This window comes from Schistocerca nitens, chromosome 6 (assembly GCF_023898315.1).
Source record: "Schistocerca nitens isolate TAMUIC-IGC-003100 chromosome 6, iqSchNite1.1, whole genome shotgun sequence".
NCBI lineage: Eukaryota > Metazoa > Arthropoda > Insecta > Orthoptera > Acrididae > Schistocerca > Schistocerca nitens.
Genome location: NC_064619.1, coordinates 4,599,343 through 4,627,250, shown reverse-complemented (window position 1 = coordinate 4,627,250; position 27,908 = coordinate 4,599,343). Strand labels below are relative to the sequence as shown.

Sequence of the window (27,908 nt, the reverse complement as noted above, 5' to 3'; positions counted from 1 at the left end):
TCGTGATGAGTCACTCATTCTCTCCATCAACATCGACAAAACGAAAACATAATGAGGCTACTGATTTAGAGGCCCTTCCCACTGCACCGTGGTTCCTTGTGGTATCACGTACTGAAGACGGTCAGTCCTTCACCACGATCAATCTGTTTATTATTCAGAAAGATGTTGATGCCCTGTTAAGTCCTGCTCTCGATTACGGAATCGCACTTAGCTTTTGGAGGTGGCTTCTGATGCTCAACCACAACAACTACTTGCTGCCTCGCTTCTCCACGGCTACCCTGTTTGTGTCGAGGCACATAACACTTCGAATTCTTCCCTTGGTGGAATTTACACCAAGCTGCTTGATGGTTTAACCTAGGCTGAAATACAATCTTACCTCTCTGATCAGGGTGTCAATTCCCTTCATCGTTTCATGAAAAAGGTCGATTCCTCCTGGGTGCCCATCCGCACTCTTTTCCTCACCTTTGATAGGGTGGTGCTGCTGTCCAAGATTAAAGTAGGCTACGAAATCATCACAGTCTGGCCATACATTCCGTATCCGATGTGCTGTCATTGGTTCAGTCACACCAGAATGTCTTGTCGATAACCGGTCCAATGCGTAACCTGTTGCAGGGATGCACACGACGGCGAATGTCTGCCTCCTCCTCCCCGCTGTATCAAATGCAATGGCAGCCGTGCTGCCTCCTCCTGGGATTGCCCCGTGTATCTAGATGAGCGGGCTGTTCAAGAGATTCGGGTAAAGGAAAAAGTGCCTAACCCAATAGCTCGCAAGTTAGTGGCTATTTGCAAACCCTGTGTTCTCCCGTCTGGCACTTTAGTTCAGTTCTTGTTACCCCTCAGAAGGACATGGCTACGCAGACATGCGATCTCAGATTTGGCTCTGAGGTTGTGAAGTCACCCAGTGTCAAGGTAACATCGCTGTCCTCCCACCCTCCTCCCCCGCCCGCTGTGCAAAAAAATTCTGACTAACTCTTGCCTCAAGGAGAGAAGCTACCCACTACACAACCGGCAGGCAGGAAAGGCCAGAAGGAGTACTCCCGAGAAGACTTCCTCTGTCCCTCCAGCCAAACAACACCCAAGTGTTCCTCTAAGCAGAAGGGCTCGAAGAAGTCCGTTAAAGACGAACAGTCTTCCCCTTGACCAACTCGAAGATCCTGCTCGGCAGTGTCACTGTGTGGTTGCTGAGCCCGGCCGGCCTCTGTCTTGCCGGTGTGCTCCACCAACAATTTTTCGGTGGTGGACTCTACCGACCGACTGCACAAGCACGCCGATGCTTGTGTGGAAGCCATGGAGCGGGATCCTCCTGCTTCTATGGCCTGTAGTAGCGACTCTCCACTGGCTGTCCCTCAGTGGACACTGAGTTGATGCCCCTACATCTCTTCCTCCTCATGACTGTCCTCCAATGGAACGTTCGCGGGCTTCGGTCTCACAAAGAGGATTTATGGCTGCTTCTAACATCACAGCATCCCCTTGTACTTTGTCTTCAGGAAACGAAATTGTGCCCTCAAGACCACTTTGCACTTACAGATTACTTACCGATTCTTTTTGACCTTCCCCCTGAGGTCAGCATCCCATCTCATGGGGGCGTCATGCTGCTTATACGGGATGACCTTCATAGTCAACACATCTCTCTGACTACCCGTCTTCAAGCTATTGCCATTCGCCTCTTCCTTCCCCCACCTGAATTTGCTCCCTCTGTGCCATTTCTGCACCACCGTCCTTCAGTGTCACCTGGGCTGACTTCCTTCATCTTATTGGGCAGCTACCTCCACTGCTTTTGATACTCGGTGACTTCAATATGCATCATCCCCTTTGCGGTTCTCCCAGAACCTGCCAGAGAGGTGCCCTCTTGGCCAACATTCTTAACCAACTTACCTGCTTCTGCCTTCACACAGGTGCACCCACTTTTCTTTCTGACTCCTCACACACCCATTTGGACCTATCCTTTTGCACTGCCCAGCTTGTTCATCATCTTGAGTGGTCCATTCTTTCTGATGCCTACTTGAGCGACATTTTCCCGTGTGCTGTCAGTCTGCTGACTCCTACCCCACCCCCCTACATGCCCAAATCGCAGCTTACTAAGACTGACTGGCAGCTTTACTCTTCCCTGGCGACCTTCACAGAACAAGATTTCCTCAGCTGTGATAACCAGGTGGACTATCTCTCAAACGTTATCCTAACTGTAACTCTTCAGGCTTTCCCGGCGATCTGATGACATCTTGGGTTGTCGGGTGTTCTGCCGGATAAATACTGGACCAGGTCCACTCGAGGAGCAGTCTCAGGTCGCACCTGATGAAGGTTACAAGCTACGTGACCGAAATATCGTGCAAGTACGACACTGATATCCGGCAGAACACCCGACAACCCAAGATGTCGTAATCCTAACTGCTGCAGAATGTTCCATTCCTCACACTTCCTCTTTACCATGTCATGTCCCAGTCCCCTTGATGGACTGTGGCATGCCACAATGCAATTTGCGCACGGAGACGTGCTCTCTGCATTTTTAGCTGCCACCTTACGCTGGAAAACTGCATTCATTATAAACAGATGCATGCAAAATGTCGTAGAGTTCTTCAGGATAGGAAAAGTGCTAGTCGGATTTCGTTCACTAGTTCTTTTAACAGTTCCAAACCTTCCTCTCTTCTGTGGGCCAACCTCTGACGGCTCTCTGGAACTAAGATCCAGTCCCCCATTTCCGGCCTGACAGTAGGTGCCGATGTCATCGTGGATCCTGTTGCTATCTCCAACACCTTGGGCCGCCATTTTGCAGAAGTTTTGTGCTCTTCCCACTATCACCCTGCCTTTATCCATAGGAAACGAGTGGAGGAGGCTCGGGCGATACCATTCTCTTCTCCGAATCGTGAGTGCTGCAATGAGGGAGCTCTCAGTTCATCCCGGTCCTCCACCCCAGAGCCAGATGCTATGTTGCAGCACTTCTCTCTTGTGGGCAAGCACTTTCTGCTTAACACATACAACTGCATCTAGGCTGAGGGGACATTTCCTGGTCCCCGGTGTGAAGCCACAGTCATACCCACATCTAAGCCCGGTAAGGACATAAACCTTCCTTCTAGCTACCGCCCCATCTCTCTTACCAGCTGCATTTGCAAAGTGATGGAATGTACGATTCATGCCCGGCTGGTGTGGTGACTCGAATCTTGCCATTTACTCATGAATGCACAGTGTGGATTTCGAGCGTGGCATTTTGCAGTTGACAATCTCGTTACTTTGTCCACCCGTGTCATGAATGGTTTTCTGCAGAAATCCCAGACTGTGGCCACGTTTTTCGATTTGGAGTAGGCCTACGACACCTGCTGGAGAACTGGTATCCTTCGTACACTTTACACGTGTGGCTTCCGTGGATGCCTGCCTTGTTTTCTTTGGGAATTTTTACAAGACCAAGTTTTTAAGGTGCATGTGGGTTCTGCTTTGTCGGACATCTTTATTCAGGAAAATTGTGTGCCTCAGGGTTCCATCTTGAGTGTCATCCTCTTTGCTATCGCCATTAACCCTATCGTGGCGTGTCTCCCACCGGGTGTCTCCGGCTCCCTAATTGTCGATGATTTTGCCATCTATTGGAGTTCTCCACGGTCCTGTCTCACTGAGTGGCGTCTTCAGCACTGTCTTGATCACCTTCACTCCTGGAGCATCACCAATGGCTTTTGCTTTTTCAATGACAAAACCGTCTGTATGCATTTCTGGTGGTGCAAGTGGTTTCTCCCACCATCTCGAGTACCTCTCTTTCCTCCAATGATCTCTGTGTTGCCATCTGTCAGGAGGTACCGTATTTACTCGAATCTAAGCCGCACTTTTTTTCCGGTTTTTGTAATCCAAAAAACCGCTGGTGGCTTAGAATCGAATGCAAAGTAAGTGGAACTTCTGTAAAATGTTGGTAGGTGCTGCCACAACTAACTTCTGCCATTGAACATATGTAGCGCTACAGAGGCGTGCTTTACAGGCACAAAGATAAATACAGGCGCCGAAACCTCTGCGTCAGTAAATAAATTTAAAAAAAAGGTGGAAGACGAGATTTTTTTCTCCGCCCCGAGTTTCGACCACTGCATTTTCATACATTATCCAACGTAGTAAATACAAATTCCGTATTGTTCATCTTTGAATGTAGCAGCCTTTCAATGTACTACGAAAATCCGACTGGCAAGACTGTTTGGATGTTTGTCAATAAGGCCAACTCTACGTTCTGAATTTTTTCCTACCTGTGACAAGAGATGGTTGCTAATAGGAACTTTTATGAATTGTGAATCACATGCAGTATTCTCTTCACCATAAGAATAATACGAATATAAACATTTTGCCATGTATTCTTTCGTGTTTGCTGTTATCTCATTTAAATCATGTCTGCCTAATAAACTACAAAACTAGAATGAGACAACAGGAAACGCGGAAGAAAATACATATCATGCCATGTTTATATTCATATTATTCTAACGCCGAATGGTGATACAGTCAGAAATGAAGCACGACAACTGACTAGATTTTTAAATCTAAGATGACTCTAATTTCTGTGCAGAATGTACTGTACTAAAGAGGTGTCTGCAAAGATTTTCAAACGGAGAAAAATTTTCGCTAAATTCTCCTTCACAACATCTTCTATCACACACAGTCTATTATTTGGTTCTTGTTGATTATTATCAAAGAAAGCAGCAGTTTAAGTAACAACAAACAGCAGTCTCTTGCCATTGTTTCATTAATGAGACGATTCCTCTCTTTTTTTTAATTGGAAGCAGCAGTAGCGCGCACAAAAGCAAGCCATGCCGCGAGCGGCGACAGGTCGTAAACAAATGCGACAAACAATGCATGACACATGACAATAATGCATTTTCTGCTTAGAGTGATGTAAACACCTATAACAAAAAGAACGACACTGATCAGATCAAAGAAAACTAAGCAATCAATTCAAACCAGATGAAGGATGTGAAAAAGGAAGGGTACCCATATAAATACAGACCGAGCGCCTGATGCATAGCAATGGCTACCTGGTAAAGCTTAACTACTAAGCTTACAACTCGAACCAAACTACTGTAGTTGTATCATCATTCATTCGACCTACATTGTGTCTCATATTACAATGGACCAACTTTGTTTCGATTTGGAGGTGCGGCCTAAAACTTCTCTCTCGCCTTGAATTTAGAGTCTCAAATTTCAGGTGCGGCTTAGATTCGGGAAAACTTTTTTCCTTGATTTCGAGTCTCATTTTTCAGGTGCGCCTTAGATTCGAGTAAATATGGTAGTGACCCTTTGGCACCACCAACGGTCCTCCCTCGACGGCAATAAGCTTCGGCTTATGAAGCCTCTCCCGGCACCTTGGACAACCTCCTCTCAGGCCTCCCGCTGGGAGGATATTATTTTAATTCGGCTGTGTATTGGGCACTGCCTTTTTAACCATCATCATTTGCTCAGTGACGCTGTCCCACCTCTTTGTACACAATGTGCCCAAATTTTAACTGTCCGCCATTACCTGCTGGAATGCCCATTTTTACTAATTTACATTCCATCTTGGATTTGCCATCTGATTTATTAGCTGTTTTAGCAAATGATATGCAGGCTGTCACCCACGTTTTACTTTTATCCTCTGAAGCAATGTGGTGAAGGCTATTTAATTTTTAGTTTTGGATCTCCATTTTTTTATGGTGTCTTTTTTAGCCCCTTTTTCCACGGCCTTGTTTAGATGTCTCCTATTCTTTCCATTGGGACTGACATATAGTCGTATCCCTTGTCTCTGTGATTGCGTTCTGTAGTTTCGACTTGGGCGCGTATGACCTCAGTTGTTTTTTGCGCCCCAAAACAAAACAAACAAGACTCTGTCCCACAATACTGCTTCTGAATGTTGCCATTGGCATCAGGTGACATGGCAACTTGCAAAAGACCCAGAAACATGGAAAGCTACCAGTTAGATTACATCATAGTGAGACAGAGACTCTGAAATCAGGTAATGGGTTGTAAGGCATTCCCAGATGCAAATATAGCTTTGTATCACACTTTAGTAATGATGAGGAGCAGGTAGAAATTTAAGAGAATCATCAGAAAAAATCAATGTTTAAAGAAGTGGTATACTTCATTATTGAGGAATGATGACTTGTGTTTGAAATTCTCTAAGGCTGCAGATGCAGCTGTAATGAATACCACTATAAATAATTCAGGTGAACTAGAATAGACATCCCCAAAAATTGCAATGACAGAAGTTGAACAGACAAATATAAGCACACAGAATCAGTGATGCAGCGCTCCACCCCTCCTCCACCCCTCCCTGCAAATAAATTTTGGGGGCTTTGTTTCCTAAAAACCTTCGAAGAACAAACATGAAAACATTAGACATTCACACACCATAATTCAGGTTAAAACTGTAATAAACTTACTATTTGATGCAATTGATGCACTTTTTGTGGAACGAACAACACTTTCAGTTTAGTAACTTGAGGCTACCCGCTAAAGCAAACGTCTTTCCAGTTCTCCTACATTTATCGCTCAATAACTTCTCGACAAAGTTATACAAGTTAAGAGAATAACATGTTTTGTGTTCAGTGCATAAAACTGTTAAAGCTTTTAATCTGGACTCGTGACATTGAGTTTCTAACAAATATTTTGATTTGTTTCAATTTAGAAAATGATCCTTCTGCTATTGCAGAAGTAAGTGTCAGAGTCAAGCATAGATGAAGACTATGTATACATCACCTGGACTACTTGCAAGAAAAATATTTTCAACAAACAAAAATTTGTCAAGCTCTTTAATTGACAACATTTCCTTTCTTTTCAGTTCTTTTGACAAAAGTGTTTTCGTGTTAATAAGTACATGTGAAAGATTTATGGTTAAATCTGATCTGTACATTTCTAAACAGCTTTTCTGCTCTTTTATGAATATCTTCATTTTATGACTGACAAAGATGAATGGGACATAAGAAAGAAAATAATTATTAACATTCTGTATGCTGATAAAATGTTTAATTCTCAAATTGCAATATCAGTGGAAGCATTGAAAACTTTGATTTGAAAAGACTCTAGTGAATCCACAACACTACGATCTGTAGAAAGCTCATCCAAAAAATCCTGCACTTTACGAGAATGTTTTGAGATCAACACTCCGCACTTCCAGTAGTACTTCTTCTTCTTCTATTTCAAATTCAGAATTGTTGTTCTGAGTGACTAGGTTGTTTTTTGCAGTTTGAAGAAGTTGAGTCATTATCTATATCAGCATTAGGGGACTGCAGCAGTTTGGAAACTAGGGCAGCATTTCCAAAATATTACTTTGAAATACGGGAGGCAGGAAAAAATTGAAAGTTTCCTCATTTTTTATCAGGTTAGAAACTACTTCCCTCTCCGCTTTATTTTTACTCTGTAAAATGATACTGGGTATACACTGCAAAATTTATTTGATATTCTGTTTCATTGACAACAATGAATCAAATCTGGAAGACAATCTAATTGGGCACAGTAAGCTTCAGAGTCATTGTAACACTTCTGTCAGTTGCAACAGTTTCATTTGTTTGTTACCATTGAACCATAGAAGCACTGAAGAAAGCATAAATGGATTGTACTTCCTCATAAAACTGTTGTAGTTCCACAACATCTGTGATGGAATCATTTAATACCAGATATAAGTAATGCATTGAACAATGTACAAACTTGACATTTGGAACAAATTCCTTTAATTCTCAACTTCAAACCTTAGTATTTGCCTCTCATAGATGCAACATCATCATATGCTTGACCTCTGCACTTACCAGTTGCATGTTCACCTCTTCTAAGTTAGTTTTTATTTCTTTTTAAAAACTCTCAGCATCATTGCACCTTACCTTATAGAATCCTAAGAGTGATTCCTTTATTTCAAACTGCTTTTATTTGGTTTGCTTAAATCTAAGTGCAAATATCTTACAACAGAATGAAGTTTTTCTTTTCTTGATACATCAAGTGAAGAGAACAACTCCTATTTAATTTCATCAATGATCCCTCTAAAACACAACCCTTTAACAGTCATGTAATCTCGTTTTGAATTTGTGGGGTCAGATATTTTGTCTCAGTTTTTATTTCACTTGAAAGATATACTCTGAGAAGAGCATCATATATGGAGAGAAGTTCTGTTATATTTAAGAAATTGCCACTCTGTTTCCCTATATCAGATTTATAATGGCTGCGGAAAGCTGTTTGACATAAAGCTAATGTACTTGTTACATCCAGTACTCTAGATATTATAGCTTTCATTTGGTAATGCTCTTCACTGACAGGCATGTTAATTGTTTTGCCATGTTTCCATGTACTGTAACTAATTCATGCATTTAAATGTGTGGATCTAGTTTCTTGCTTAGATGTTACCAGTCATTAATATCTATATCCACCATCCCACATCTTGAAACTTCCCTGTGTGCCCTGTGCCATTCTCATGCAAACCCTGGGAGAATGGGCATCTCAGTGAGGCAGGGGAGGGGAATCATCACAACCGACCACTGAATGGTTGATGGGTGTAGGCTCAACTCACACGAGATCTGATTGGCACATGAGAGGTGGTAAGTGCAGGTTTGGTGCCATCACGCAGTCGTGGAGAACTCGACTCAGGTGGTTGTGGGATGCATTCCTCAACTGTCCCAGCTGGTTTATCCCACTGAGTGAAACTGTCTGATGCTGGACACTGCCGACGATGTCCATACTATTGGCCACGCATGCCAGTACCCGGTGTGGGCCAGAATAGGGTGGCTGTAGAGCTAGGTTGGCTCTGGCATGCTGTAACATAATAAAATCACACGAGTCCAGAGCAGAATGCAAGAAAACTTGGGACAGGTATGCGGTTGTGGAGGAGGCATACGGATAACAGCTATGTGTGACTGGACAGGCTCGACAAGAGTGGGGAGGACAGATAGGTTGACAGTTGTAGCATAGTCCACAAACTCAGCTGGGAGGACTAAAGTTTCACTATATAGGACCTTAGCAAGATAAATGATGATGTCTACCTTATAAGTTGCGCATATTCCTAATATGACCCACGGAAGGGCGTCAAACCCACTGACCACTGTGGAACAAGAGGGCAACTTTCAGAGTCCTGTGCCGACACTCGACGAGCCCATTCCCTGAGGGTGGTACACTGTGGTATGGAATTTATCCACACCAAAGAGCTTGCAGAGTTTGTTAAACAATAGTGATTTGAACTGCCTACTGTGATTGGTGGCAATGGATGTAGGACACCTGAATCTAGTTGTCCATGGATAAACAAATCCTCAGGCTACAGAGAGTAACACAGTCGAAGATGGACAAGATATATCTGAAACCATCAGTTGTGGGTGATGGCCCTACGAGGTTTAGGTGCACGTGTCAGAAATGGCCTCTTGGGATGTCATATTTGTCTAAAGTGGGCTGTGTATGCCTGCCAGGTTTGCTGTGATGAAATGGCACACAGGTGCGAGGCCACACACAGCAATCCTTCTTCATGCCTGGTCACAAAAACGATTCTGTGACAAGACGCATAGTAGCCTTAGCACCAGGGTGTGAAATATTATGCAAAGCAGCAAAAACTTTGTGACATAAAGCAACTGGGAAAATTGGCCGAGTGACACCCGTGGACATATCCCACCATAATGGCCGACCGTGCCCAGTAGGTTGCAAGGAACTGTCTGTAGGGAAATGGAAGAAGCCTCACATAGGTTCTCAGGTTCGATATGATTGTCTTGTAAGCAGGCCAGTTTGTCGAAATTAAACAGGAGACAAAATAGCGTTGACCCTTGACAGATAATCAGCCACATTTTCTGAGCCATAGATATATCAGATGTCCGTTATGAGCTGAAAGATGAGCTCCAGCTGCCAAAACCTGTGTGGAGAAAGGTAAATGGCAGGATTGAGAGTAGTGCCCATGAGGGGACAGTGCTCTGTAAAAATTGTTATGTTCCTTCCTTTGATGTCCGTGCACCACAAGAAGTTCCCAGTCAAAAGGCGACCACCTCAATTGAGCAGTAAATAGCGTTTTGGAAAAAGCAGAGTGGCTGAGTTGCATCACCAATGTGCTGTTGAAGAACTGCATCTATTGCAAAATCATTTGTCTCTGTCCTGTAAGATGCAAGTGTCTGGCATGGGGTGTGCAGGAGTGACTGCATGTTCAAAGGTGTTTTGAGATGAAACTTCCTGGCAGATTAAAACTGTGTGCCCGACCGAGACTCGAACTCGGAAACTTTGCCTTTCGCGGGCAAGTGCTCTACTATCTGAGCTACTGAAACTTCTGCCAGTATCTCGTCTCCTACTTTCCAGACTTTACAGAAGCTCTCCTGAGAACCTTGCAGAACTAGCACTCCTGAAAGAAAGGATACTGCGGAGACATGGCTTAGCCACAGCCTGGGGGACGTTTCCAGAATGAGATTTTCACTCTGCAGCAGAGTGTGCACTGATATTTCTGGTGTTTTGAGATTCTCAAAAGCTTGCAGCCTATTGTCAGACCGCTCTTTCTGCTGATTACTGGCAGTTTGTTTGCCAGCAAATGCATCAGTAACAGGGGCTTGAATGGCTGCCACCATCAGCAGATTGCATCTGTAAAAATTGATGGTCTCCAAAAACCAGCACAATTCATGAAAATTCACTGGGACTGGTAAATTGCAAATTCAGTCAACCTGATCTTATGGAGGATTTGCACCATCACAAGAGAGGTGTACCCAAGAATGGTAACAGAGATGCATCAAAGTTGTGATTTATCGTGATTAATCTCATCTCCATTACATGCTACCAAGTCCTGTACCATGGGCAGGTGTAGCTTATGTTCTTCATCATAGGAGGAGACAATGAGAGTGTCATCTAGGTATGTTTAGGAGTTGTTGTTGTGATCTTCATTCTGGAGACTGGTTTGATGCAGCTCTCCACGCTACTCTATCCTGTGCAAGCTTCTTCATCTCCCTGTACTTACTGCAACCTACATCCTTCTGAACCTGCTTAGTGTATTCATCTCTTGGTCTCCCTCTACAATTTTTACCCTCAACACTGCCCTCCAATGCTAAATTTGTGATCCCTTGATGCCTCAGAACATATCCTACCAACCGGTCCCTTCTTCTTGTCAAGTTGTGCCACAAACTTCTCTTCTCCCCAATTCTATTCAATACCTCCTCATTAGTTATGTGATCTACCCATCTAATCTTCAGCATTCCTCTGTAGCACCACATTTCGAAAACTTCTATTCTCTTCTTGTCCAAACTATTTATCGTCCACATTTCACTTCCATACATGGCTACACTCCATACAAATACTTTCAGAAACGACTTCCTGACACTTAAATCTATACTCAATGTTAACAAATTTCTCTTCTTCAGAAACGATTTCCTTGCCATTGCCAGTCTACATTTTATATCCTCTCTACTTCGACCATCATCAGTTATTTTGCTCCCCAAATAGCAAAACTCCTTTACTACTTTAAGTGTCTCATTTCCTAATCTAATTCCCTCAGCATCACCCAATTTAATTCGACTACATTCCATTATCCTCGTTTTGCTTTTGTTGTTGTTCATCTTATACCCTCCTTTCATGACACTGTCCATTCCGTTCAGCTGCTCTTCCAAGTCCTTTGCTGTCTCTGACAGAATTACAATGTCATCGGCGAACCTCAAAGTTTTTATTTCTTCTCCATGGATTTTAATACCTACTCCAAATTTTTCTTTTGTTTCCTTTAGTGCTTGCTCAATATACAGATTGAATAACATCTGGGAGAGGCTACAACCCTGTCTCACTCCCTTCCCAACCGCTGCTTCCCTTTCATGCCCCTCGACTCTTATAACTGCCATCTGGTTTCTGTACAAATTGTAAATAGCCTTTCACTCTCTGTATTTTACCTCTGCCACCTTTAGAATTTGAAAGAGAGTATTCCAGTCAACATTGTCAAAAGCTTTCTCTAAGTCTACAAATGCTAGAAACGTAGGTTTGCCTTTCCTTAATCTTTCTTCTAAGATAAGTTGTAAGGTCAGTATTGCCTTGCGTGTTCCAATACTTCTACAGAATCCAAACTGATCTTCCCCGAGGTCGGCTTCTACCAGTTTTTCCATTCGTCTGTAAAGAATTCGTGTTAGTATCTTGCAGGTGTGACTTATTAATCTGATAGTTCGGTAATTTTCACATCTGTCAACACCTGCTTTCTTTGGGATTGGAATTATTATATTCTTCTTGAATCTGAGGGTATATCGCCTGTCTCATACATCTTGCTCACCAGATAGTAGAGTTTTGTCAGGACTGGCTGTCCCAAGGCCGTAAGTAGTATATTTAGCAGTAAGAGCTGTTAAAGAGAAGTGAGTCTACAGAATGTTGGCAAGTGTGTGCTATGTTTTTGAGACCATAAGGCATGTAAGAAAATTTGTGAAGGCCAAAGGGAATGGTCAAGGCTGTTTTTGCTATTTCGCTCTGTTCCATAGATATTTGTAAATATGCCTAGCTGCAGTCTAAAACACTGAAAATGTGTGCTCCACTAAGTATTTGGGCGAAGTTTTCAATGTGGGTGATATGGTCATAGTCTATTACAGTACACACATTGAGACAACGATAGTCACCGCAGAGGTGCACAGTGCCGTCCTTCTTGGGTACTAAGTCTATGGAGTAAACCAATTACTTGGCTGAACAATGCATTCGTGCAGTTCATCGACAGCAGTCTTAGCAAGGCGCAGTTTGTGTGGAGGGAGGTGGGGCGTGCTTCATGATGCACTTCAAGGGGGTGGAGGGGGGGGGGGGTTCTTTTGTGACATTTTTGTGTGTCATTACATTTGTAATAGCATTAATTTGAACAAGCAAAGATGACAAGAGGACATCTCGAGCAGGAGATGATAGCACACAAGAGTCGCTAACCTGAGATGCCGTCTCTGCTGGTGAAAGCGGGCGTGCCAGAGTCACACGAGGTGCGTCACTAGTGTTGCAATATGGCAGCTTAGACAGGTGCCATATGAGGTGTTTCACATCAGTGAGGGCCTGTGTAGCTGTCAACACAGTGCCGTTCAGTTCTGTAATCTGAGCACGAAGGTCGTCGACAGCTGAGCCAAGTGACAGAAGCGGTGAGGCAATTTGCCAGAAAAGAACACTCGGTGAAAGCTGTGTCAGTATTGTTGCGGGGCTGAGGGGGAGAGGGAGCTGATGCAGTGGCTGAACATGCAATTGTGTACCCAAAGTATGGTGCAATAAAGGAGACAACAGAAGGTCAGGTAACAAGCCCAAGTGAATCAGAAATAAGTTCCAAGTACTGGGTCTTTGATGTTGGTGACATGAATGGTTCACCAGGGATGAGATTAATATCTAAAATGTCCATACTATCGATGCAAAGTTCAGATTTATTTTCCGTTTGAAGGAAAAGTTTGGTTGGTATCATGTCCGCCATAGTGCATGAGAGCAGAAATTGGTGGTAAGGTTCTATGGGACCAAACTGCTGAGGTCATTGGTCCCTGGGCTTACACACTAATTAAACTAACTTATGCTAAGGACAACACACACCCGCACCCTAGAGAGGACTCTCGACCTCTGATGGGGGAAGCCACTCGAACCGTGGCAAGGCACCACAGACCGCGCGGCTACCTCGCGTGGCCATGAGAATGGAACGACACTAACGTCAGCTCCAGTGTCAACAAGAAAATGGCAACATGAGCATAAATCCAAGGCATACAGACACTGTCATGGAGTAGAGGATAGAACAGAATGCAATTTCTGTAGGTGCTTTACGTCATCCTCGTGAGCCATAGCTTCTTCTATGGTCCACGTGAAGCATTTGGAAATGTACAGGGTGCTTGGCAGTTGTGAGCAGTGTCCCTGAAAGTTTTGTGGAACAAGCATAGAGGATATACTGGGTAGTGTGCTGCAAGTGAGTCAGCTAGAACCACTACACCCCTTGCGATGGTGTGAGTGGGGAGCGGAGGAAGGGCACCCGCTAGCTCTGTCGTAGTCAGGGAAGTTTGATGAGAAGCAGCTGACGGTCTCATTGCTAGCCACTAGGTGAGTACGGTTCATTGCATTACCCAAGGTGTGCCCGCCCCCAACATCTGCCAGCTGACAGCGGAAGTATGTGCGCTGGCATTATGCACTACACCGAGGAAGTTGGCAGCAGTGCTGAATAATGGCATGTGCTTGGACAGCCAACCATTATTTATCCTCATGTGATGATGAGGTGTGAGGAAGCAATTGTAAGTGTTGTTCCTGTGGCAGCTTAACTAATCACAATGCCCTGAGCCCTAACTCTGACATGAGCTCTGTTATGACCTGACAGCTGGGTAGGGGTTCTGTCATGTAAACTCTTGTCTGCTGGCATATGTGAAAGACGCTCAATGAGGAGTGCACGTACAGAAGTGTGTTTGTTATGCTCGGGTGGGTTTTTCAAAATCACTTAATAAGATCAGGGTACTCTTGCAGATGGTTCCCCAAACAAACAAAACTAATGCCATTGTCTACGATAATGTGTATGCCCAACAAGTTGTCCACTAAGGTAACCATATCATGGGGTTATCCATTTGTATTGGCAGTTGCTTTAGAAAATGACCTGGAGGCAGAGCTTGTGGCAGAGTTGGCAGGGCACAGACAGCGCAAGGGTTTGGTGATGAGCGCAATGTTCTGATGAAAGTCCGGGACGTGTGTTGGCGCTATATGATGCCCAGCACTGACAGTTCGTGTGAAGAAGGTGCCTGCGTGGCCACACAATGAACACGGCATGGCCGGCCTAGAAGAATCGTGAAGCAAGATTGGTGAAACGAAAGCATCAGTGCCGACTTGGGTTTCCAGAGATCTTCGTCTGTGGTCTGCATAGGAGGGAGCAGAACAAGACAACGAGCAAAACGTGACACCGATGCCACAGAAGTATCGACAATGGATGCGGATGGATTCCCAGAGGCAGGCATGAAATTAAGATTGAGTGCTGAGTAGTGGGACAGAAATGTGGCTGGTTCATTGCTTGATGTCTGCGTGGTACAGTAGGTCAGATAGATGTAGGAGTATCCTGGCATTGTTGACTGGAGTGTTCCATCGGCTGGTGCAGAAGTGGGCACATTAAACAGCAGAGTGCAATCAGCAAGAAAGTAGGCATTGAAGGTGTGTGACACATATAACTGTGGACCATACTGGGGAGAGGAGAACTGTGCATGTGGACCCTGAAATTGTACAGCTGAATGGTCTGTAGTGGAGTGAGCTAGTAACTACAGAGACAGGAAACCAGAATCTCATAGTGAAGCAACTTCCTGGCAAAATAGAATCCAGTAGCAGGCAGGTGTATGTTGCATCCAGTGTGGCATGACAAAGGAGGTGAGAGTTGTCTGTTCTGGCAGAGTAAACATTGGAGAAATGGGCATTCTAATTGTATTGGTAGCACCCATGGAAAAACATTGCACTTCACAGTTGACAGCCAGTTCTGTGATAGTGACATCCTACACTGTCAACAATGTTAGAGGTTTTAGTCACTGTTTGAGCTGGCACGAAACCAGTAATAAGTAATGCACAAATTGAAGCACATTCACAGAACTCAAGGTTACCAGTGTCTGTTTTCTATCGACGCTGATGAAATCCACTGATATAAATAACCAATCTTTTACTGTCAAATGCACTTTATTAATGTACAATCACACAAGACATAGCAAAGGATTCAAAACAACAACAAGAAACATGCCAATTCCATGACTCACTGACTCAGAAGATAGAGCATTATTCGTTCCAGAGTCATTGGCATCAGTGATCACCACGACGTTAAAGTAGGGGAGTGGCATAGCCAAAGCCATTCAGTTTTCTGATCTGTTTTTGTGTAGTTATAATAGTAATTTCAGCTAAACAATGTTTTGGTCATAGTGTGTCTAGGGAAAGGTGCCCAAGGTTGTCATGAGCTGCTGTTTATAGCTTCTAGTTTAGTTTCTTCATTTAGTTTACCTTGGAATAATCCTCTAACAGTGCTGAAAGGTGCATTTTGCCAGTTGTCTTGAAATTGAGAATTACAGTCTGTTGGTGGCAAATCTGCATCTGTTGCTCTTGGCCCATTTTCAAACTGTGCTTCACTAGAATTTACATCCAATTCATTTCCACAGCTTGTAACACGTCTTTTATGAACTTCCAGACTGTTAGAATCATCCCCCATTCTTTTTTGCCGTTTTATTAACTTACACTTTCAACTTTTAAACTGTCAAACTTTTCTCCATTTTCACTTTCATTACTAATTTTAATACATATCCATTCTGGGCATGTTGCTGATCACTGGAAGATTGTACCTATCTCCATTGTCTTTCTAACTTCTTCATCCTAGCAGGTTTTTAATACTCTCTTTTCAGCACCACATAAATATGACTTATTTTTAGACATTGTGGTTCCAACTTGATGCAAACATTTAAGAGCAGCCCAGCAAAACATTTTACACTGATGCTTGCACAACTGAAATGAAGAGGGAATAAATTGCATTATACAGATAACTGATACACCATTCTACTGTAAGAGTCACTTTCTGTTAGCTGTTAACTTGCACTGTAACACACACCATTGCCCTGTTAGAGTCACTTTCTATTAGCAGATCACTTGCACTGTAACACTGAATGCATTACAAACATGCAATAAATAAATAAATAAATTGCAAGTCATTATTTGTAGGAGAGCCAATTGTTCTCAATAACAATTGAAGAAAATGCACACTGGAGGAGGTAGCGCATTCCTGACTGCTAGCTGGTGTACAGGCCACTGCTTGAGTAGAAAAATAGCATAGGTAGAATCTGTGCACTGTGTGCAGTGCTGGTGTTTACTAGCACACTCCATTTCTCCTTAATGAGTTTCCATGGTTAAACTGAATATAAGAATATATATAAAAATATAATAGAGGGAAACATTCCACGTGGGAATGTGGATAGATATGTGTGTGTGTGCGAGTGTATACCTGTCCTTTTTTCCCCCTAAGGTAAGTCTTTCCACTCCTGGGATTGGAATGACTCCTTACCCTCTCCCTTAAAACCCACATCCTTTCGTCTTTCCCTCTCCTTCCCTCTTTCCTGATGAGGCAACAGTTTGTTGCGAAAGCTTGAATTTTGTCTGTGTGTTTGTGTTTGTTTGTGTGTCTATCGACCTGCCAGCGCTTTCGTTCGGTAAGTCACAATATATATAAAAACAAAGATGATGTGACTTACCAAACGAAAGCACTGGCAGGTCAATAGACACACAAACAAACACAAACATACACACAAAATTCTAGCTTTCGCAACCAACGATTGCCTCGTCAGGAAAGAGAGAAGGAGAGGGAAAGATGAAAGGATGTGGGTTTTAAGGGAGAGGGTAAGGAGTCATTCCAATCCCGGGAGCGGAAAGACACCTTAGGGGGAAAAAAGGACGGGTATACACTCGTGCGCACACACACACATATACACACACACATATCCATCCACACATATACAGACACAAGCAGACATATTCAAAGACGAAGAGTGCAGAATATAAGAATACATTTTTAAATAAACCACTAAAGACAGTTGAGCCCCCCCCCCCCACCCAAAATAAGAGGCTCCCTTAGTATACTCTCTTATGAAATTTGTTATTAACAACCAAACCCAATTCAAAAGTAATAGCAGTGTGCATAACTACAATACTAGGAGAAAGGATGATCTTCACTATTCAAGATTAAATCTAACTTTGGCACAGAAAGGGGTGAATTATACTGGCACTAAAGTCTTTGGTCACTTACCAAATAGTATCAAAAGTCTGACAGATAACCAACAAGTATTTAAGAAGAAATTAAAAGAATTTCTGAATGACAACTCCTTCTACTCCATAGAGGAATTTTTAGATATAAATTAAGAAAAAAAGAAAAAAACCAAAAAAAATATTTAAAAAATAAAAATAAATAAATAAAAAACACAAAAAATAAAAAAAGTTGTTATATTAACTTAAGTATGTTGTTAAATTAACTTAATTATGTCATGTATTGGAAAATTTGACTCGTTCCACATCATTACGAAATATCGTATTCATGATCCATGGCACTAGTATTAATCTAATCTAATCTAATCTGAGGGTCTGCCTGCACTGCAGGATCTGTGGGACCTTATTTACACCAGTGCAGGAAAGGCAAAGGCAAAGAAACCTTGTATTCTGATAAGAGAAGAAATAATTCAATTGAGTGACAAAAAAGAAGACAAAAATTTTCAGGAAAAGGTAGATATACAGCAATATAAATCACTTGGGAATGAAATTAATAAAAAATGTGAGGAAGCAAAAGCAAAATAGCTACAGGAAAAAGGTGAAGAAATCCAAAAGGAAACAGTCATCAGGAAGACACATTCAGCATATAAGAAACTCGAGATAACTTTCACTGAAATTTAAAGCAGCTCATCAACATTAAGAGTGCTCACAGATACTAGAGCAAATAGGTGGAAGGAGTACATTGAAAGTCTCTATGAGAGAGAACAACTATCTGATGGTGTGCTAAACCAGAAATTGGAGTTGGTACGGAGTTCCAGTATTTGAATCAGAGGTTGAAGTGTTTTCAAAGACTTGCAATCAAATGAAGCAGAAGGCATATATAACATTTCTTTGGAATTTCTAAAATTATTGATGGAAGTGGCAACCAAATAACTCTTCAAGTTAGTGTGTACAGTCTAAGAGGCTGGAGCTAAATAATTGGACTTTCAGAAAACACACACTGTTTAAAATATAGCAAAGGCAGGTAAATTTAATAATTAATCCACAGTCAGCTCAACAACTTGCGCATAAAGTTGTTGTAAAGAAATATATTGTCAAAGTGGTTTTTATGTGAGATATCTGTAAAGTTTAATTAATTGCTTTGAAGTTAGATCACTATATTGTATCTGAAACTTGAGATGCCAACTCTAGCTCAACGCAGAGTTATTTCCACTTAATCACATGACACTGCCCCATCTTTTGCCAGGATGAATATATTCTTGTTCAAAGTTATATTAATTTTTAAGTTAAGTTCCAGAAAAGGGGATTACAGTGAGCTTGGCATTCCTTTTATAATTCTCACCCATTCTGTTGGACTTTTTGATCTTGTCATGAACTCCAGCCTCCAAGCCAGACTACAGTACCTCATTTAAACAATAAATACCCCATGTACATCTGAGTATTAACTAATCCTATTAAGGACAACCCATTCAACACTCTTGCAAAAGGCAGTTGCAATAAATGTTTTGGCTGACCATTTCTCTCTCATGTGTATTAACTACTGATGTAATCAGAAGAACATTAGATATGTAGAGGTTTCACGTGTAACAGTTCCTCGTTCATAAGTTACAAAAATTACTGTGTGTGCCTTAGAAGAACAAATGAGGATTTCAAAGATAACAGTTAAAAATATTTCATTCATTCTTTACAGACTTTCCTGTGTGTGAGGTGACTCTTTTCTGTCTCTCTTCTTTGAGATATAATGACACACTGATAAATGAAAGACTCACTTTAATATCATTTAAGTAATCATGTGTACTGTTATATAAGCAAAATGCACAAATAATGATTTTATTTGTAAAGACTTGTGGAGGAGAAAGAGAAGGAAAAAAACATTATTAAAGATTATTGCAAGCAAACACCACAACCAACATGCTTTATATCTACTTCTGTGCTGCAGTATGATGGTAATTCATTTATTGATTCATTTATCCGTCGTGTTTTGCAGATCCTGTGACAAAGGAAAACCTAGTGGGTGTGATAAGAGGCAGTTTATACATTAACATTACATTATGTTAGTTGTATTCCATGGATCCAGTGGAGCAAGGTCCCTGTGATATAGAAAGATTTCAATGATATACATTTTATTTAAATGCAATACATTGAAATGATCTCACATTATTAAATATTACATATTACAGTTATAATATTAATTATAAAATATCAATTTTAAGAGTTTCTGTGAAGTAACTCTTCTATGAAGTAGGAGTTGCCCAAAAGAAGGTCCTTCTGTTCAGTCTTAAATTCCATCACATTACCCACAAGACACTTGAAAGTGGCTGTGATGTTGATTACATGTCCCCATATATCTAGTTCCTGTCTATACTACCACTGAAGTCATTGTAGACATCATTTTTAGACCTTGTATGCTTTTCACTATTTTTGAGAGAATTATTGATAATGAGAAGAAGAAAAGGTGTTTGTAGAACTTTCTGGAACTAACACCATATATAATTATTACAATCCAATTCTGAATTCAGAAAATACTATCCATGTAAGTTGAAGTTTCTTAAAACATGATTCTGTAACTCATTTATTGAACATAACCATGCAGACCAAAATAGTTCCCTCATTTTTTAAATTACCTACAGCACTAATCATGCCTATTGCAAGTAACTGAACTAAGACATTTAATTAATTCTAAGGTGTGGGGTTTACATTTAGGGAATGATCTATATAGTCCTAAAAAGTTTAACACTTTGTACTACGTGAATTTCATAGCTTGTGGAGTTCTATGAAATGCACTGAACTGTATCTTCTTGCTCTTCTCCAAAATTTAATGATAATCTGTTTGTCCCTAACTATTTGTTGATGTTCTCAAATATTCAATTAGTTGTCTTTTCAGTAAGGAGACTGGTACTATTTTTTATTCATATCCTTGTATGAAAGGAGAAAATGGACATCAACTAGAATACAAGCAAAATATCATTTTTGTAGAGTGTAAATAACACAAAAGCCAAAATATAAACCTGTGGTTCACTATGTTTGATTGATTCGAGTTCCTGTTGCAATGTGACTGGTATGGAACTGCTACATACACCTCCCTGCCATGCAGATAAAATTTCTTCATTTTTCTGACATTGTACATTTTTTCTGTCACTTTTTTGCTATGCTTGCAGTAGGGCTTGTCTTTTTCCTGGAAGAGAATATGTTTGTTTAAAAAGTGCAAACATTTCTATATTTTGATGACTTTGCTTATAATTTTACTATACATTTTGTAATGTGATTCATGGCCCTTGATGCTATGTAGAGCCTTCTTTTAGTTTTACATGTAATTCTTTATCCATTTGTAAACTGGTTTTGGGAGCATTTGATCTACTTACGCAGGTTACGTTTTGTGGACAACTGTTTTCAAAGCAGTCTATGGTTGTGCTACAGATATGTATAACTTCCATTAACATCAAATGTATTCTGAAAATTTTGTTAGTCTGTCTTCATAAATATTTCTTGAATTTCTCAATTTCTTTTTCATTTATTACTCTTATAGTTTTACATTCGTTTTCAATTATGTCATGCACCCTCATAGCAAATGTGGACACACACACACACACACACACACACAAACTACAAAAATTGAAACTTGTGTGGCTTGAAGGGGGAAACCAGATGGCGCTATGGTTGGCCCGCTAGATGGCGCTGCCATAGGTCAAACGGATATCAACTGCATTTTTTTAAAATAGGAACCATAATTTTTTATTACATATTCGTGTAGTTCGTAAAGAAATAGGAATGTTTTAGTTGGATTACTTTTTTCGCTTTGTGATAGATGGCACTGTAATAGTCACAAACATATGGCTCACAATTTTAGACGAACAGTTGGTAACAGGTAGGTTTTTTAAATTAAAATACAGAAATTGAGACGTTTGAACATTTTATTTCGGGTGCTCCAATGTGACACATGTACCTTTGTGAACTTATCATTTCTGAGAACGCATGCTGTTACAGCATGATTACCTGTAAATGCCACATTAATGCAAGAAATGCTCAAAATTATGTCCGTCAGCCTCAATGCATTTGGCAATACATGTAACGACATTCCTCTCAACAGTGAGTAGTTCGCCTTCCGTAATGTTTGCACATGCATTGACAATACACTGATGCATGTTGTCAGGCATTGTCAGTGGATCACGATAGCAAATATCCTCCAACTTTCCCCACAGAAAGAAATCTGGGGATATCAGATCCGGTGAACGTGCGGGCCATGGTATAGTGCTTCGACGACCAATCCACCTGTCATGAAATACGCTATTCAATACCGCTTCAACCGTACGCAAGCTATGTGCCGGACATCCATCATGTTGGAAGTACACCGCCGTTCTGTCATGCAGTGAAACATCTTGTAGTAACATTGGTAGAACATTACATAGGAAATCAGCATACATTGCACCATTTAGATTGACATTGATATAATGGGGGCCAATTATCCTTCCTCTCATAATGCTGCACCAAGCATTAACCCACCAAGGTCGCTGATGTTCCACTTGTCGCAGCCATTGTGGATTTTACGTTGCCCAATAGTGCATATTATGCCGATTTACGTTACTGCTGTTGGTGAATAATGCTTCATTGCTAAATAGAACGCGTGCAAAAAATCTATCATCGTCCCATAATTTCTCTTGTGCCCAGTGGCAGAACTGTAAACAATGTTCAAAGTCATCGCCATGCAATTCCTGGTGCATAGAAATATGGTACGGGTGCCATCAATGTTCATGCAGCATTCTCAACACCGATGTTTTTGAGATTTCCGATTCTTGCGCAATTTGTCTGCTACTGATGTGCGGATTAGCCGTGACAGCAGCTAAAACACCTACTTGGGCATCATCATTTGTTGCAGGTCATGGTTGACGTTTCACATGTGGCTGTACACTTCCTGTTTCCTTAAATAACATAACTATCCGGTAAATGGTCCGGACACTTGGATGATGTTGTCCAGGATACCGAGCAGCATACATAGCACACGCCCATTGGGCATTTTGATCACAATAGCCATACATCAACATGATATTGACCTTTTCTGCAATTGGTAAATGGTCCGTTTTAACACGGGTAATGTATCACAATTGAAATGCCGTCCGCACTGGCAGAATGTTACGTGATACCACGTACTTATATGTTTGTGACTATTACAGCGCCATCTATCACAAAGTGAAAAAAGTGGTCCAACTAAAACATTCACATTTCTTTATGTACTACATGAATATGTAATAAAGAATGGGGGTTCCTATTTTAAAAATCCTATATCCCTTACTACTTGTTAAGACTTGCACTAGGCATGAAGAAGTTTGGCACTTGGTTGTTGTTTCCTAAATCTTCCTGTAACAACTAGCCCTCTCCATATCCATAACTGTTACCTTACAGGAGAACTTTCCTCCTCTTTGAAAAGGAGAAGCAGTTGTAGGAAGTTTATTAATAATTATGTTTAAGTAACCTACTAAAATTAGCAGGAAACTCAATACTTTAGGGGGAAAACAGAAGAACAGCTGTTATTTCCTCAATTATTTTACATAGCTGTTGTTTCTCTTCCATTTCTAATGCAATGTTTGCATATCAGAGGAGCAGTTACCAAAGAATGACAACTACAGGCATTTGTGCCCGAAACTGAGACTTCTCGAGTCAAATATGAATGAAACTGGTATGATTGTTTTATTTTTATCTTTTGTAGTCTCTTATGCTGTTTCATACTTCGCAAAGCACATCAGGGTGAGCCGAACTTATTAACTTGAAATCAACCTATCCTCTCTATCTTTCATTTCTCATCTCTGTTCTTTAGAACTGGAAGAGAGGACAAGCTTTACATTGGGCTGTAGTATGTGGTATAAATAAAACAGTTTTCTGCATCGGTCACTTATATATTTTGCCACTAAGCATTTCAGTAGTTCTAACCATCAGTTTCAGGATTCTTTGTTTACATAGCTGATGTTAGTAAAGAGTACAGATGCCTTTCCACACCAGCAGACCAAGATTATGTTGCATTTTTTGCTGATGATAAAAACTACACAAATAAATTTTTTTTATTTTTTATTTCTTTATAGAAAAGGGGCACTTTTAAAGTTAAGAAACATGAATTTTTGAGAATAATTTATACTTACATGGGAAGTAGAGTCGTAAAAAAGTCTGTATGCTGCTGCTTGTAAAAATATTGCAACTTGTAACAGTACACTGACTTTCTACATCTCTGCTTCCTTTGTAAGTACAATTTACTCTTACAAATTCTTGTTTTTAACTTTGATAGTGCCTTTCCTACAAAACAGTTTTTATCGTCAACAAAAGACTCAACATACCATACATTATGCTCGGTCTGCTGCTGTGGAAAGGTGTCTGTGCTCTTCACTAACACCAATTATGTAAGTAAACAATTCTCCACCTGAGGAGGATGGTGTGAATTGTCGAAACACATAGTGACCAAATAAATAAGTGACTGATGCAGAAAACTGTTCTGTTTATATTGATCAACAGTTGCAGGTCTCAAGATGCTGCCTTTTATGGAAAAAGTGTTCTTTAGTATTTGGGTCCCAAACTAGTATCTGAATATTATTGAGCTGTCAATAAATACTATATTCATAATGCCAGAACAAATATTTAACACCTGAGTGATTACCTACATTATGTGTGTATATAACTCAAATATATTTATTCTGTTTACTCACAATAGAACAATTTTAAAGTATTTCATTCTGTCCTTAAGCTGAATTATTTTATAATATTGTTTAATGACTTGATTTTCTTTTCACGTGTGCAGGAGCAGTAGTGTACCACCAGCACCAACACGGCCGATCGAGGCTGGAGCGGGACCGTTCCGAGTACGACGAGTACGACGAGTATGATGATGGAATAGCACCACTTCCATTGGCAGCAGCATACCACCACACCCATTCCCACCACGAACGTGACCTCCACGACCTCCTCGAAATACCGCTGCAGAGTGTCCGTCTGGAAGACCCACACCGTGATCGTACACATTTCCATCCTGGACACCTCGAACGTGTGGTGCACCACGAACAATCCCATCACAACCATCCACGTGTGGGACACGAACTGCGCGATCATACTCACCGTCGTCCGGTGCGTCGACCCGACCCTACTTTTGTGCCACACGTGCAGTACGGGCCGTCGATGGCCAGAAATGCGGCCATTGCTGGACCTTCAGGCCTGTCTCTGGGGCCGCCTCTAGGTCGTGAGGAGAGGTACCGGCAACACCATTCCATGCGAGACCCGGCAGATGATTACCACTCCCCTCACCACTCTTCCTCACGCCGACCTCTCAACGCTATCTAGCTAGAGCTTCTCTCACCAGAGTCCCGAGAAGACGATGACGACTAGCGGTGCTAGTCGGGGCTCTGTTGTGAGGTGGCAACATAGGAACCATTGCTGAGTGGTGGTTGCAAACAGACTGTCTGTGACAGACAATTTATTTAAAATTCTGTCGATTACCTGGTCGCAGTGTGACTTTTTGAACAATTTTTCATACGGATTCAGTGAAATCATTTGGTGCCACATACTGCTGATTATAAGAGTACTTTATCGGTGGTGACAAAATTGTTTTACCAATTTTGTCCCTGCAGATTATGTAGGTGTACATTGATTTTACTGTTGGTACATGTAGAATGGAAGAGCAGTTTGAGTTTTACGTTTAAGTTTTTCCTCTCTCCTAAACACGAAGCACAAATACTTACTCCATAGGTTAATATTGATATATATTTGACAATTTGCACAAAATTTGTTTACGAAGGACATTTAAATAGTTCACTGTTGTAGACAGGTATGTATCCAGAAGTTAATTCCCAGCATTAGATCAGATGTTTTTGTTAAAGGCACCTAAAACTTGATCCATTTCTTTCCAGCTGACATAGACTAAATTACATTTGCAGTGCATCATAATCCATTCCTTTTGCAATGCAATTTGATAGTGCACCAGTGCAGTTGTTTTCAGATATTTTTTATGTTTCCTGGATACATACCTTCTACTACTAATGACAGAATATATACTCAAAATTTAACATTTCTCTTGACATCGAATTCAAAATGCTGGTGTTTATAACAAAGTTATTACTAAAAAATCATTCAGCATGTCTCAGTAAATGCAGAATTTCTTCCATTTTTGGTAGTGGAAACTTTCAGATTTTTAGGTTTCCATGGAACATGAGGATCATACAGCACTGTGTAAGATACTGGTGCCTAGGTAATGGCTGAGATACAGGTATTAATTTGTTTACTTCTCATCACTGTTTTTTTTCTGTGATACAGAGAAGTGAACATCTTTACCTTCTTATTTTAAGGAATGTGATGTTCTGTCACTATTCAGTATCTGGGAAGAATTAGTTTTCCTCTCGAGACTTAAACCTAAATTTCACCTACCATATTGAAAGTGTAGCTCATTCATTGTACTAGGAATTTTCTAATTTCATTAAGATCTATTTTCACTACACATCTGCTGGAAAAGACTGTATACTTTTATTAAAATTTCTAATAATTAAAATGTAAGTGCTTTTTTGTCTAATTCATGCTTCAGTGTATAAGTACATGCTGCTAATAGTAAGAACAGTGTAATAGTTATGGGAAATGTAATTATACTGTGCCATTTTAAGAATCTTTTTAGCTTTCTATAGATGTTTCTTTTCAAAAATTTGATTGCTGTAGAGAAAATATTAGTACAAAAATCAGTTTCAGCCATTGTCAGTAAATTGTTTCAGAATGTAGATCAATTTAAAAGAGTTAGTTTGTAGTTGGTCTTTGTTCAATTTATAATGAGTAGCTGTATAAAAAAGCTCTGGAATATCATTAAGAGTTATACTGGGTATGAATGGAATTCAAGTGTAATAGCTGTGACTGTGATACTTTTTTTTAATCAAACAAGAGCAACCGTAACTACAAAGTCAATATGGCTGGTGAAAGGCAGATGGGAGGATTGCCTAACAGCAGCTTCGTGCATAATAAAGGGAGCAAGACAGTCATAGGTTTTCAGTTTTGTATCCAAGTCGTGTGGTATGTGCCCTTGGTTCTTACAGTTTTTAGTCAGTTTAAGATAAAGCAGGAGTGGCAGTAGTTTCAGTGAAACACCTGCCTTTTTACAGCAGAAGCAAAAGTTTCAATAAAAGTTCATCATTTACAAAGATTGAAACACAAGATACTTGCCTTATTTCTAGGAGAAATATTAAGAGAGTTTGCTGTTGGCACTATCATAATTGAATATTATGTATACATAAGAAAATACATTATATAACTGCATTTAATCTGTCACAGTATATGCTATTTGATACAAGAATTCATTGCATATTAAGCTGTGCATTAATGTCATTAACATATAAATTTTATCACAGAAGTAATAAGTTTGTTTTCTATCATTGTCTACTGTTTTCCTGTGTCTCATTTGAAATGAAATACAGCTGCATGCAGCAATATAAATGTTGTTTGTTCTTTCATCTGAGATTGCCCTAGACTCATTGCACAGTAAAATAACACCACTTAATAAAAATCCTTGGCTAAAGTGTACTTCATTACTATTAAGTTTGGGAGAACATTAGTTGTTTTATCAGTTACTGAACAGCGTGTGCCCAACTATTCATGCAAACATTCTTTATCTTCTATTATTTTATGGCATAATTTCTCATTATGCCCACAGCTGTTAATTTGTGACTAACTAATTAGACAGATGTAACTTGAATAACCCATATATTTTGTTTGCAACATTACCCAGAGTTAAGATTATTTCATTATTTTCCTGCAGTTTTCTCATAGATGTATGTTACATACTTTTACACCATCCTGATTAAATCCCGCTGAAAAGAAAGTATTTTTCACATATTAACTCAGTAGAATAAAAATGGACCATTCATTCAAAAAAAAGAGGATGAAATTATATGAAATTATATACTTTTAGTGTCTTATTCTGTTAAGACATTTTAACTCTGATAAACAGTGAAGTATTTAGGCTAACTGTCAGTGAGTTACATTTTCGTGTGTCATATTTTAGTCCTGTAGAATCAATTAATTTATGAATAATTTAGCGAAGTTAATTATTATATATCACTATGTGCTACCCATAAACAGATGAAAATTTAGAAAACGAAAACATCTCTTAATGACTGCAGTAAGTAGCACTGCTGAAAATCTCTTGTTATACACATTATGTCTGTGTATGTACTTTGGTGACATGAAAAATTTGAAAGGAAATGGAGGATGATCCATGCTGCAGAGCAAAAACCAGTGAGAGATTAAGAGGGGGTGGCCTGCCCCGGGCTTCTGATCATTGGGGGGCCTCAAGATCTAGAGGCCCCCTCCAGGAC

General features: G+C 40.5%; 1 protein-coding gene across 12 annotated transcripts in view; it reads left to right on the top strand.

Annotated features, from left to right (window-relative positions):
• The window catches only part of LOC126262889 (voltage-dependent L-type calcium channel subunit beta-1), a 766,368-nt gene extending 739,390 nt beyond the window's left edge, over positions 1-26,978 (top strand). For 5 of the 12 annotated variants that reach the window (XM_049959774.1, XM_049959778.1, XM_049959779.1 and 2 more), the window contains one exon: positions 24,365-26,977. In XM_049959774.1, the coding sequence (XP_049815731.1) occupies positions 24,365-24,900 (536 nt within the window). In that variant the 3' untranslated portion in view covers positions 24,901-26,977. Of the gene's footprint in view, positions 1-24,364 lie in introns of all 12 variants that reach the window. The other 7 variants (XR_007546778.1, XR_007546774.1, XR_007546779.1 and 4 more) reach the window with 5 other exon arrangements.
• Positions 26,979-27,908: the final 930 nt, after the last annotated feature.